General features: G+C 33.2%; 1 protein-coding gene across 3 annotated transcripts in view; it reads right to left on the bottom strand.

Moving 5' to 3' along the window:
- Cdh8 (cadherin 8) overlaps positions 1–13,777 on the bottom strand; it is a 299,684-nt gene that overhangs the window by 67,928 nt on the left and 217,979 nt on the right. For all 3 annotated transcript variants that reach the window (XM_090357535.1, XM_090357534.1, XM_090357533.1), the window contains exon 9: positions 1,697–1,818. In XM_090357535.1, the coding sequence (XP_090213661.1) occupies positions 1,697–1,818 (122 nt within the window). The remainder of the gene's footprint in view (positions 1–1,696; positions 1,819–13,777) is intronic.

Genomic DNA, 13,777 nt, shown 5'->3' with positions numbered 1-13,777 from the left:
TGTGCACACACACACACACACACAAACACACGCAGTTATCATCACCATCACCATCATCATCATCATCCCCAAAGGATCACAAATAATCTCCAAATATGTAAACCATAGGTGGAAATTTCACATGATGAAATTAAGAAACATCTATGCTAATGTGGTAATATTATGAAAATAAAAATGTATGACTGCTGAAGCTGTGTCTTTTGATGAGTAAACAATATCTAGATACTTAAAAATAATTGGTCTTATTATTAGAATTGTAGCTTTCTTGTGTGCAGAGAGGTCATACTCTGGTAGATGGAAACAATGCTAATTCTTCAGATATGTGTGAATAGTATAGGAGAAATTTCCCGCTGTTTTATGGGCAGGTAACTCGTTCACCTTTTGTAATAATTAAATAAAAGCTACAGTGTTATTCTTTTCTTTAGGGGGTAAAAAAGTCTGACTCTTGTCAGGTAAGCTGCTTGGCAAATAGTAAGTTTAATTCCTAACACCCACGTGAGGCACAAGAATAGTTGGATTAACAACTCCAGTGTCATGCTGTCAGCTGCTGTTTATTTAAATTAAAATGTCACCATCCAGAAATAAATTAGGAAGTTGAAAAAATGATAAATTTCTTAAACATACAGTACTTTGGCACCTTGTTAAAATAAATCTATTACATTTGTGGTTTGTAGAACTTTACATAGGCTATTTCCATTTTGACATTCAGGGGATAGCAGATTCTTATTTTCTTATTTTCGCTCTTACTTTTTTAACCCTTTCTATCTTCTTTACCTCCCTTCCTCCCTCCCTCCCTTTCTTTCTCCCTTTCTCTGTATTCTTTCTTTTCCTCCTTTCCTAACTTCCTGTCATTCCTTCCATCTTCTCTCCATCCTTTGTTGCCTCTTCTTTCCTTTTTCCTTCCTCCTTCCTTTTTCTTTCTTTCCTCTAGTCCCCTTCCTCCTTTCTTCCTTCCCTCCCTCTCTCTGTCTCTCTTTCTCTGCATCCTTCCCTCCTTCCCTTTCTCCCTTCTTCTTTTCTTCCTTCTCTCCCTTCTTTCTTCCTTTTTACCTTCCCTGATTTTTCTCCATGATTTTGTCTTTCCATCTGTTTTGCCTTCTGCCTTTCTTTTTCCTTCCTTTACTATTTCTATATATAACATATGTGGCAGAATGAAAAAAAAGGCATATCACTCACAGCTATTAGGTGACTTACATGCATATCTAAACAAGATGCTCATATGCTTATCTAAACAAATATATCTACATTTGTCTAGATCCCATCATCCACTTCCCACCAGCTCTTATAAACTACTTTCTTGGAACTATCATATACTATTTGTATGTTTGTAATATAAAAGGAAAATCAATTCTCTATGAGCTTTTCACTTGCTGTCCATTATCAGGACGTTACAGTTAATGACCCAGCACTCTAAGAAAATCCCAATTATTATTTAGATCCCTTTATGCTTCAGTTTTTGGCTCTAAGTTCATGGTAGGGCAAAGTGTTCTGATTTTATGAGCCAGTTCAGTCCTAAGTAGGAGGAGAATTAACATCTGCAGAAAAGTAGTCCCTTTCCGCTCACGTGTGGATGTGTTTCTCGCCTGGGACATTGCAGATTCACAAATGACTGAAATGCACCGGGTAACGCAGGTTAAAGAAATATGAGACAGTTGTATACAAACATATTCAGCATTAACAACATGGAGATATTTACTTGGCCGGGTTTTCCATTTTCACATAAAAATGCCTCATATTCGGATGCGAATTCAGGGGCGTTGTCATTGACATCCAGCACTTTAATAGCAACAGGCACTCGTGATATCTGACTGTGGTTCCCTATGGGAAGGAAAAAATAACATCAGCATGGAGTGTATTCCGTCGCCACCTGTAACTCATCTTGCCCTCACTATGTCAAGTTCTGCTACGCTTAAGGAGGAAATTTTCAACACAGTGATTATGGAAACTGACCAATCCATAAGGGGAAAAACAGCAAGCATTGACCACTTAAAAATTAGATGAATTTTTAAAATACCATTTTGAAACCTTAGATTGTTAAAAACCATACTAAACTGATGAAGCAAGCTTTGTTTAATGGATAAAAATGTATTACTTAAAAGAAATATAAATTATATGCTACAGAGGTTTCTCTGTGTGTATTTTGTGTAGAGAATAACTCATTTTGAGCTATTACTATCTATTATTGTTTGAGCAATGATATCTGTCTATCTATCTGCCTATCTATCTACCTAGCTATATAGATTAAAAACCCAGTGTAAGGACAGAAACAATCAGCAATTATAAAACGAATACAGTTACAAGTGGAGAAGTCACCTATTTTATAAGTTTTATGTTTCAATAAAAAATGACCATGGGATTTGTTTGTATTAGATTGAGATTAGTCTGTTATTTTAATACCATAATATTCATAAATATTGTTAAGGTAAATAAACAGCAATCCCCTGATCTTTTCAAGCCAATTTGCAGAGCAGAGAATTAAATATGGAGTCTGTAATCTTAAAATTCTTAACTTTAAAATTTTTACACACACATAAACAGATGCACACATCTCTCTCTCTCTCTCTCTCTCTCTCTCTCTCTCTCTCTCTCTCTCTCAAAGAGTCAGTCAATTCATTGCTGGCTTGGGCCTTGTTATTATTTTTCACTTCTAATCGATGCAATTGAATTTGACTCTGACTTTAGCATGTAATAATCTTTTGATCTATTGTAAATTATACAGAATGCATTGGAGATGGCCAATTATTTATTTTTGTTTCTGTGGCACTGAATATTTATAAGCAAGCCAAGAGGGAAATATGTTTGGATTTGAATATGAACCAACAGACTTGAATTTCTCTTTTGACAATTGATTAAGTTCTGATCTCTAAAACTTTCAAATTCTCCATTTTTAGTAAATATAGAAGTCACATCTGCAGCACATGCACAATAATCCTACACATGCTCAGATTTACAGTTGGTTAACCCCATTGGCTCTACCTCAAGATCTGAGTTTGTCAGTTAATTACCATGACTACCCTGACCGTAGATGGATGAATGCTGTTTGATGGCACTCATAATATTAATAATGGAATATAACTTCTCCCAAGTGCCTAGTGATATGGTCTCAGTGTCTCACATGAGACACTGCTTCTTTTGCTGTGTATGGTTAATGAATTCCTACATTCTTTATTCCGAGAGGAAGCATGTACCTCCCTTGTTTTGATAGAAAGGGAAGTCTAAAAAGGAAGCATTACACGTGTCGGTAAGACAAAAGACTAACATTTTAAGCTTTATCTACTGAACAAAATTCTGCAAAGGTTACATTTTGAATGCAACATGATTATATTCTTAAGGAGTTATTTCTCTCTTTCCCCTGATCATGAGCTTAGGAGCAGCTTTTGGAAAGTAAAAAGGAGAATTGCTTGCAATGAACTGAAAATTGGGAGGCTGGTATTTGCCCTTTCCTAACTACTGGATCCTGATCAAGTTACTTAATTGCATTTTATTCCTAAGTAATCTGATTAAGGGACTGAGTATAAAAATGGAAATAAATATTTTATGGTCAAACAGAAAACGTTCACATGGTACAAGGCACATATCCCTGAGTATTCTAACCATCATACTCCATAGCTGTCAACATCAACAACATCATGTGTAGTCAACTGTTTATTCAGGGAGGACTATTTTGCATAATCATGAATCATTCAATTTTACTTCCACATTTTTCTCTTTCAAATATGAGCCACATTCAGAACAAAATATGGATGAAGTCATATATATTCATGTAACTAATCACAACAACCACAGAAATGTTTATAGGTTTGTTTTGAATATTTATCTCAAGGTTGACCTATATTTGAGATCTGAATCAAAATATTAGGCTGAATACAGCTAATTCATTGTATTTAATATGCTCAGCACTGCATTTATAATATGCAACTCACCCTGAGATGCTATATAAATTAAGTTCCACAACTTATTGTATGATTCTCCTTTGTAAAGTCCTTTAAGCTGATTAATTTTCTTTTTATAGCACTTTATTTCTAATTTATCAACTATTAATGATTTATTTCTACAATATTCATTCTTTCTCAAATATTCTGTAATAGAAATCATTACAGGAACCTGCTGGTAGATGTCCTTGCATATAATCTATCAGCCAGTTATTAACTAACCAATGTTCAGGTTAGACTAAATAAACTACATGTACAGAGTAGATGCATCATCTTACCAATGGAAAGTACAAAAAATGCTATCCTGCCCTTTAAACATCATTGCTTCTTTTTAGTAAAAGAAAATGCTAATCTACTGAGTTAGCTTTTGATTAAATCTAATTTATTAATGTATCTGTTTTCTTCTCTCTCTCCCAGACACATTCACTTGTGTGTGCATATGTGTCTGCATTCACACTCATGTACACACACATACATGTACAGACCTTCTCCCATTTCAAGCAAATAATATTGATCAGGAATAAGATGTTCTCTTCATGCCCCTTTGATTTTCCTTCTCCCCATCAGTGAAGTAGATGGGAAATATGTCTTAGGTCTGGATCAGCATTAGAAAGAAATCCTATCATTTACTTTGGAGGTACATTTCAATATTTAAGTAATGTGTCTTTTCTCATATGTAATACTTATGAACCAATATTATTTCTCTATTCTAGGACCAACCAAAAGTTAGAAATTAGGAAAGATCAGAAAGCTGTCACTTAAAATGGATGGAAGAGCATGAATGACAGAGAATGTTTCTCCATCGATCATGTTTCATTGTCAACACCTCTATGAGCAATTAAGTGCTCAATGTATAATGAGCATGGATATTTTTGCAAGTTGCTTTTTTAAATTTTAAGCTGTACAAAAATGAGTGTCAAATTGTGAATGTATCTTGCATATCTATTAAGTGTCTGATGATAGGTGATTTATATCATATATGTACTTCAAATTCCACTTATGGTTCATAGTTAGCAATAGTTTTGTTAAATTTATTAGTTTATACCTTTTACAGAGGTGGATTGAACATGTTACATTTCTCTCGCCCTGTCTTGTAATGCTGAGAAAGAACCTGGGATCACTTGAGATTTGAGCACAATCCACTACTGAAACAATCCTCAGGCTCATTTCATTTCGATTTTGCATTTTCCAGTATATTCCTTAAAAATAATGGCCAACCTTAACAGTGCTCACCAAACTAAAATGTTAATTGAGTAGGTACAAATGGTTTTACTAGTCGCCTCAATTGATATGTAAAAGATGGTGGTAGTTATATCTTCCTACGAATTATTGAATATTCCCCTCACTAATTACTGAATTTCTTGCTATTCAAGATTCCCCCAAACATATTTATTGCAAGAAAAGAAATGTGCCTTTTTTCTCCTAGGAAGATGGGAAATATTTGACTTGAGTATAATATTTGATTTACAGACAAGGATGTTTGTAGTCAGTTTCAATCCCTCAGTCTGTCTGCATGGTTAATTTTGTATAGACCCTGAGTGATGAGCTAATGTCTAAATGACCTATTGCAGACAAAAGATTTCTTACTCCTTCCTTGGTTGTTCTAATACATAGAAATATTAAATTGCTAAAATATAGTATTTCCTAGAATATATGTAGCATTTGTGTCTGCAAGTGTTTGGTCCTTTTAACTAAATATACATGCTATCATTTATGGAATAAGTAAGTAAGAAAATGATGAAAGAACAAATGGAAAAACTATTTCATCAAACCTCTCAGGAAGAGAAGGTGATAGGTTAGCTAGACTTCTTGAGAGTAACTCAAATGGTATTTTGAAGAAGAATTGAATGGATATCCAAACAAATTAATTTCAATCGTTCCTATTTTCTACCACAGGATATTTAGATAGAATCATTCTAGTTCAAGTATAAGGTCTAGCTCAAGTAGAGCTTCATTTGGAATCCTTTTAGCTTACAAATAAAAATGTGAGGTCCAGCATTCAACCTCTAATACCTTCATGGAGAAGAAACTATATTGTGTTTTATTTTCCTTTGCTTCTCTAATCATATGTTTGTTTACCTTAGTATGTTAATATTCCAGAAATTCACTGTATATATGTATGTGTATTATACATAATATAGATAAATAAAATAAATATACATGTATATGTATATACATACATACACACATAAATATTTTTTCTTAAACAGGCAGAAACAGTAAAGGAAAATAAAACCAAGCAGAAAATTATTGTCCTCTATCACCAAAACAATCTCTAAATATGTTGCCTTTATCTATGTCAGATAAACACAAATGATTGTAATCAAAACTTGTAATTTACAGCATGTGTCATATTTAAGTATAGAACATTCACTTTTATCTAAGTTAATGAATTGATAAGTTCAAATTTTAAAGATATTATAGAGTAATAAAACTAATTAGACAATCTTCTAAAAAAATTATTCATGTCCTTTGTGACTGGCCCCAAAATGTTTGCCTTTCATCTGGTACACAAACATTAAATATAGAGATATTATAATTAGAAACTTGATTAACATTCATTAAATATTAATTTTCTAAATACATGTGATGGGACAAAATGTTCTGGAAGGAAAAGATTTTTCAACTGGCCACAGAAGTCAGGCTGTTTTCACATATGATGGAGAAAAGGCTGAACTGGCACCTTATATAAACTACTCTTCCTATTTCCCCCACTGAAGTGGCAGTGACTTACTGTCACCTGTCTGCCACATAGCCTCATGAATTGCCCATTGATTTTGCCTTTTATAATCAAAAAAAAAATGGAATGCTGCCAAGACTAAGTTACTTTGGAATTTTCTAACTGCTTCCATGAGCTGCTGTTTTTGCAGGCATTGGCTGAAATAAACAGCCTTGACAAATTTAGATATATTCTGGAGCCTGGTGATTAACCAATAATTCTTGAGCCTTCTGCAAGTCCAAGGGTGAAAACCATAAGCAACAAATTGCACTGGCAAGTGGATTTGTTATTGAATAGGAATGTGAGGACCAATGGAAGTGTATAAAAATGGGAGGATGTGCCCGGCGCAGTGGCTCATACCGTGTAATCCTAGCTACTAGGAAGGCTGAGATCTGAGGTTCAAGGTTCAAAGCCAGCCCGGGCACAAAAGAACGTGAGACTGTTATCTCTAATTAACCTGTAGAAAAACGGGAAGTGGGGCCTGGCTCAAGGGTAGGATGGTAGTCTTCAGCTGAATAGTTCAGGGACAGACACCAGGCCGAGTTCAAGCCCCATGACCGCCCCCCCCACACCAAAAAAAGGGAGATGTGAACTGGATACAGGATAGAAAAGATAGAAATGGTGTGTTTAAATTAAAATGATCTAGAAGCTCAGCACTGGTGACTCACATGTATAGTCCTAGCTATTCAGGAGGCTGAGACCTGAGCATCATAGTTCAAAGCTACCCCGGGGCACAAAATCCCCTTGAAACTCTTATATCCAATTAACCAGCAGAAAAATGGAAGCCATGCTGTGGCTCACTCAAAGTCGGAGTGCTAGTCTTGAGCTGAAGAGCTCAAGAACAACACCCAGGTCCAGAATTCAAGCTCCCCAAAATAAAACAAAACAAAACAAAATAAAATACAATGAACTAGCTTTTCTCTGATTTGTTGTGTTACGTAACCCTTCTATTAATTACAATAAAAAGATCAATTGGTTAAATAAAAAAAAAGAAAGAAAGCATAATGACCCCTTTCACTGCAGTAACCAAGAAAAATCTCATGGTCTGGATGTGATTTAAATGGCTTTGGGAGCTTTCATTTATTTTTTTAAAGTTTCTCATTAAAATAATAGCCATGGCAGAAAATTTAAGAACTATAAATATGTAAAAAGGGGAAAACCCTCTGCTTTTCATATATATTATAAATATATATAAAATGAACATTAGTTGACAGATAGAAAAATCTTATCTTTAGAAATGATAACTTTGGAATTATTGACTTGGAAATATGTTCACAATCTACTGATAAGTGAAGATAGCTGATCATTGAATGACTAGTAATGCAATATACAAACATATTAAATTAAAAAAATACTTTGAACCAGAATTTGAAAAAAAATCTCGAAAAATAAAAGTAGATAGATTTAAACTCTTTGGTGACTGATAGAAGTGGTTGAGATACATTTTTCTCACACATGGAGTTATCATTTCAAAAGCAGTAGTGATTGGTTTCCAACCGACATTGTCATTTACCTCAATTATATATTGGACTGTAAGTAAGTAATGAATTCTTTCAGCATAGAAATATCCTGGTATCTTTATGATAGGCATTTTCCATATATTATTACTAATATTATTACTACTACTAATACTACTGTGCATATTCTTTTTTATACTAGATAAGACAACTTAATGACAATTTCCAACACAGTCTTTCATTCCTTGGAAAACCTATTAAGAAATTTCTGCCCTCTAGTGTACATATCTAGGGATTATGTGACCATCAGAATTATAAAATTTTTTGGTCCTAGAAATATGAACACTCTATGCTGCTTTCAGAAAAAATGACATCGCCCCATTTGTTAGGAAATGGAAAGACTTAGAAAAAATCATATTAAGCGAAGTAAGCCAGACTCAAAGGAACTTAGGCTCAATGGTTTCCCTCATTCATCATAACTAGTAGAAACCTTGGGCTCTACTAGCAAAGATTTGCAATAGAGCAAAAACTTGATACATAAGGCCATATAGTATGAAGCTAATTGAATGGACCTCTAGGATATTGAAACAAAAGCCATATAATGAATGATTGCTGTCCTTAAGGTGCTATGTTATGTCTCATCTCTTTTGCTGTTCCTTTGTTATCTCATATTGTCACAATATCTCACTTTGTTATCTGATATATTGGATACATTTGTATTTGGTTACTTGAAATTGGATAAGGAAGGGGGTAAAACCAAGAGGGGGGTTGGGGGGGAGGGAAATGGGGACCAAGGCATGTGGAAGGGTATCAATGTATGTGAATTAGTGTACCTTCTATCTGGCAAATATCATGTAACCCTTTTATTAAATACAATAAAAAAATAAAAAATAAATATGAACGCTCTAGCAAACCATTGTGTATGACAGGGAGTCAGGCTGATTCATCCCATGAATCTAACCCAAATTGAAACAATAGTTTTGACATCAATCAGGACTTTAATCAAATGATAGATTTAGTATCTTATAGGTAAAACTTATTGCTCACAGCATTCCTATTAACCAATATTAGTCTTTTCAAAACAAGAGTATGTTTGTGCTCATCAAGAAACCTAAGGAGGTACACATATTTTTTAATGCTTTAAACACTCAGGAGAAAATAATTTTTTTAATGATAGGTTGGACTGTCTGCTTTACCCGATTGCTAAAAAGATGTTATCTTGTAACATTGTTTTTAAATACTGAATCTGAAGAAAATGCACAGGTAAACCTAGAAAATGCCAGATCTTGTTTAACTAATTGAAAGTTACATCATGCTTTTTTTTTGCTATGTATCTAAAATGACCTTTCTAATTCATCTTTCAGTTCACAAAGACTGAGATTTGAGAAGCCAAGAAGGTATATTCTATAGTTCTAAAAGTTTGGTCCTATGGGGAAAAATTCAGAGCCATTGCTTGAGACTATTAGAATAATGCCTACTCAGAAACTTCAGATTTCTTAAATTTAAATTCGAAAAAGTCACTCTCTGAAGTAAAATAATTACTAACATTAAAAAAGTATGGAAATATAATTTTTATTCCTTTTTATCCTTTCAATATATATTGTATAATCATCATCTGCTTTTAATCACTTAGTAGTATGAGGTTGATTTTAGCAGTATATACTATGCATGCAAATTTGTGTTTTGATTAATTTGGTTTGATATGTTTTATGTTTATTTATTGGGCCATCATGCTTAATATGTGGTATGTCTTTCTATCTTATTACCTTTGATGAATATGTGACACCAAATTATTATCTCCATCCTTTCAGAATTCCAGCTGCCTGCATATAGTTAAATTACACAATTCTCCCTTTTCTGTAGAATATCACACAAATAAATACAATTGTGTGAAATGTTTCCTTTTCCTTATCATCCTTCAGTAACCTCTACTGGCATCTCTATTTGAATTTTTGTACTATATAAAGATACCTATGTTTTCCTCAATTATTTTAAGTAGAATTGATTCAAGGATATGGATTATATTGAAGTCCCTTCCATTTAAGTTCACTTCCATTTAAATTTCTTAAATATTAAAGTTCAAATTATTGAGACTGAGGAGTTACAGAGAAATTCATGTGTACAATTTTTAATGTTCACTTAAGATATTCCTTTAATACAAGTTTACAATAACACTGAATTTAATATATTCAAGCACTAGGGAAGAAAGCAAATGTACATATCTGCACATAGCTATATAAATCTATACATAAATATACACATATGTACATATATATCCATATATGTATGGTATGGATTGAACATCAATCTACATGATTATGTACCATAAAAAGAGGTAAAATGTCCACTGGACAAAGTTTGATCATATTTTCTCAAAATCAGAAAGTGGCAAAACAGAAATAAGTATCTAGGCAGATTGACCAACAAGTTACATTATCTTTGCATTGTTCTGTGAATTTTTCATCACTTTTGCACTTTATATTTTCACATAAGTTCCAGTATAACTTGACAAGTCATTTCACTAAATCACATACATTCACATACATACTAGAGCTGTGGAAGTCCTGATAGATACTGCTTAGAATCAATAGACCAATTTAAAGGACATAGATATCTTTAGTATTTGAGCTTTCCAAAAAATCAGGTTTTGCATAACAATTCATCTATATTGATTCTCCTTGATATATTTGATCTATGTCTTCTAGCTTTCTGTTTTGCTGCTTAGTTTTCGTCCCTATGTAATTGAGAATTTTTACTCTTATGAGTTTTACATGTTACTTTGCAATACAATATAAATAATACAATAAAATGTGACATTCCTATAAATTCTGTTATTTATAGCTGCAGATGCCTTTTGTTTTGTAGACATTTAATCAAGTCTACCTCTATTGAGAGCTTTACTTCTCCTTTTCTAATTTGCATGTATTGATTAATTTCTTAGTTCTTGTTGTATGTACTCATAGTTTCAACTTAACTAATAGTAACCACAAAAAAAAAACGAGCTCACTTTCAGTCTCAAAGAGAAGGATTTCAATCTTTCATCATTATGTTTTATATTTTCTGTTTTATTTATTTTTGTTGCTGCTCTCAAAATCAGATTACGTTTACTTGTGTTTCTAGTGTTTCCAGTCTTTTCTTGAATGAGAAATGAATAAACAGCTTCTTGTGAATCTAATAAGATTGATTACATATATTTTACTTTTCTCAATATATTCATTAACAATATTAGATTTTCAAGTGTTATAATTTGTTTTGCTTTTTTTTTTGCCAGTCCTGGGCTTGAGCTCAGGGCCTGAGCACTGTCCTTGGGCTTTCTCAAGGCTAGAGCTCTACCACTTGAGACTCAGCACCACTTCTGGCTTTTTCTATGTATGTGGTACCAAGGAATCGAACCTGGGCCTTCATGCATGCTAGGCAAGCACTCCACCACTAGGCCAAACTCCTGGCCCCTCAAGTGTTATAATTTGTATTGGCATTCTCTAAATGCAATATCATGTTTATACAGAAGTGATTATTATTTGTGAATATGTGAGCTGAAATTATTTATATGTGAAGCAGTCTGCTAATTTCCTTTATAACAGTGTGTGTGTGTGTGTGTGTGTGTGTGTGTGTGTGTGTGTGTGTGTGTGTTGTGTCTTCTGCTAGAAATCTGTGAACTCAGTGTCCCATCTTCTAATTTGGCTTTTTAGCTGCAGGTCGGTGCTCTAGCACTTGAGCCATACCTCTGCTTCCAGCTTTTTGTTTGTTAATTAGGGAAATAATATCACAGGCTTCTCTGCCTAGCTTGGCCTCAACCACAATCCTCAGATCTCAGCCTTCTGAATAGCCAGGATTACAGGCACATGACACTAACGTCTGGCACAATCTTTTTACCTAGTTTCAATATCATGATTAATGTGATTTCATGACACCAGGGAGATAATGCTTCCTGTTAACTTACCTCTGATAGTTCAGGTTAATGAGTCCATTAGGTCACCAAGATTTTATGTAGGAAGACTAACTACTTGTAGATTTAAATTAATCCAACATAGAAATTTACATAAGCATGAAATGATTTCATTTCTTATGGCAATTTTCAAAGAGTGTTTTTAGTAGCTTATTTTTATTACCTTAAGTGGATCAGTTTGTGAACACATGTATCTCTGGTCAGTATCACCATTCTCATCACTTTGCCCTGTCTCTCCCAAACCCACACATTCCCTAAATTACTGGGATTCCATTTTCACATATGTATATTGAGTATCATGAGACTTAGTATGCAAGACATAGCATGCATTGCAAAGTCACTTGGACAAATCAAGAGAATTATTTCAATTATTAGGATTTTAGTATCTACAGACATAGTAAGAATGGTCTTTTCTTAATTTCGAAAATATTGGTCATGTACACCAGCTTTTGCAAAACTAGTCATTATACTCATACTTGTGAATAAACAGCCATTTATCTTTGCCATATTTCAATGCTGTAGATTTAATTTTTATTTAATTATTTAAATCACATTTATTTTCTCTTTTCTACCACTTCTACATGATAATTTCTGTTTACTTTCAGCCCTGTTAAAGTGGATGCTACAATTGGCTCCCAACAAGTCTTCCCTTCTGACATACAGTTAAAGCTCATTTTCCTATAAGAAATATGTTAACTGTAACCCACACATGCTGTCATGATATAATTTTGCTATCTTTCATTTTATAAATGTGATTATAATCTTTGTGAATTTATTGTGCTTTATGGGTTATTTAGAAATACATAGCTTTATTTCCAATATGTATGCTTAATTTACTTTTGTTATTGAGTTTTCTCATTCATTTATGTTTTAAATATGTGTACTCTGAATGTTAGGATATGATTTACAGCCTATTTGGAGGGCATTTTGAATAAGTGGTTCTAGAAAATGATTTTAGTAATAAGAACATTGTGTTTTTTTTTGTTTGTTTTTTGTTTTTCTGCCAGTCCTGGGCTTGAGCTCAGGACCTGAGCACTGTCCTTGGACTTTCTCAAGGCTAGAGCTCTACCACTTGAGCCTCAGCACCACTTCTGGCTTTTTTTTTCTATATGTGGTACCGAGGAATCGAACCCGGGTCTTCATGCATGCTAGGCAAGCACTTTAACCACTAGGCCAAACTCCCAGCCCCGAACATTGTGTTTTATACATATGTATTTTAGGTATTTGTCCAACTGATCTCCAGTAGCTTTTTGTCTATTTACATCAATAGAATTAAGTGCTATTTATTTATTACTTCTCTTTTCTATCAATTTCATTTCACTGTATATTGGCACACATAATATCAGGTATATATAAAATATTAGGAGTTTTGTATCTTATTGAACTTAATAATTTATTTTTATGCCACTGTGACACTTATTTTGAATATTTATTTTTCCCCTTAGATTAAAGTTAAACCATATCCCCTAGGTTTGGGTTTGTATTTATATCTTTTATCAATAATTTCTAATATTTATATATGGAGCTTATATATAAACATAGATATATACCTTTATTTATTATCTCTGATAATAAATATATATTAGTGCTTCTTAAATCTAGCTTGAAAATTTTCATCTCATCTGCAATATATGGATTTTTCCTGTTCATATGATTAAATATATGATTTCATTATAGATAATTGAGTTTTTTATTTTACTGTCTACCCAAATTTCTTCATAAA

The sequence above is a fragment of the Megascapheus bottae genome, chromosome 24, assembly GCF_031878675.1.
Source record: "Megascapheus bottae isolate mThoBot1 chromosome 24, mThoBot2.hap1, whole genome shotgun sequence".
Classification (NCBI taxonomy): Eukaryota; Metazoa; Chordata; class Mammalia; order Rodentia; family Geomyidae; genus Megascapheus; species Megascapheus bottae.
This window is presented reverse-complemented; position numbering and strand designations above follow the sequence as displayed.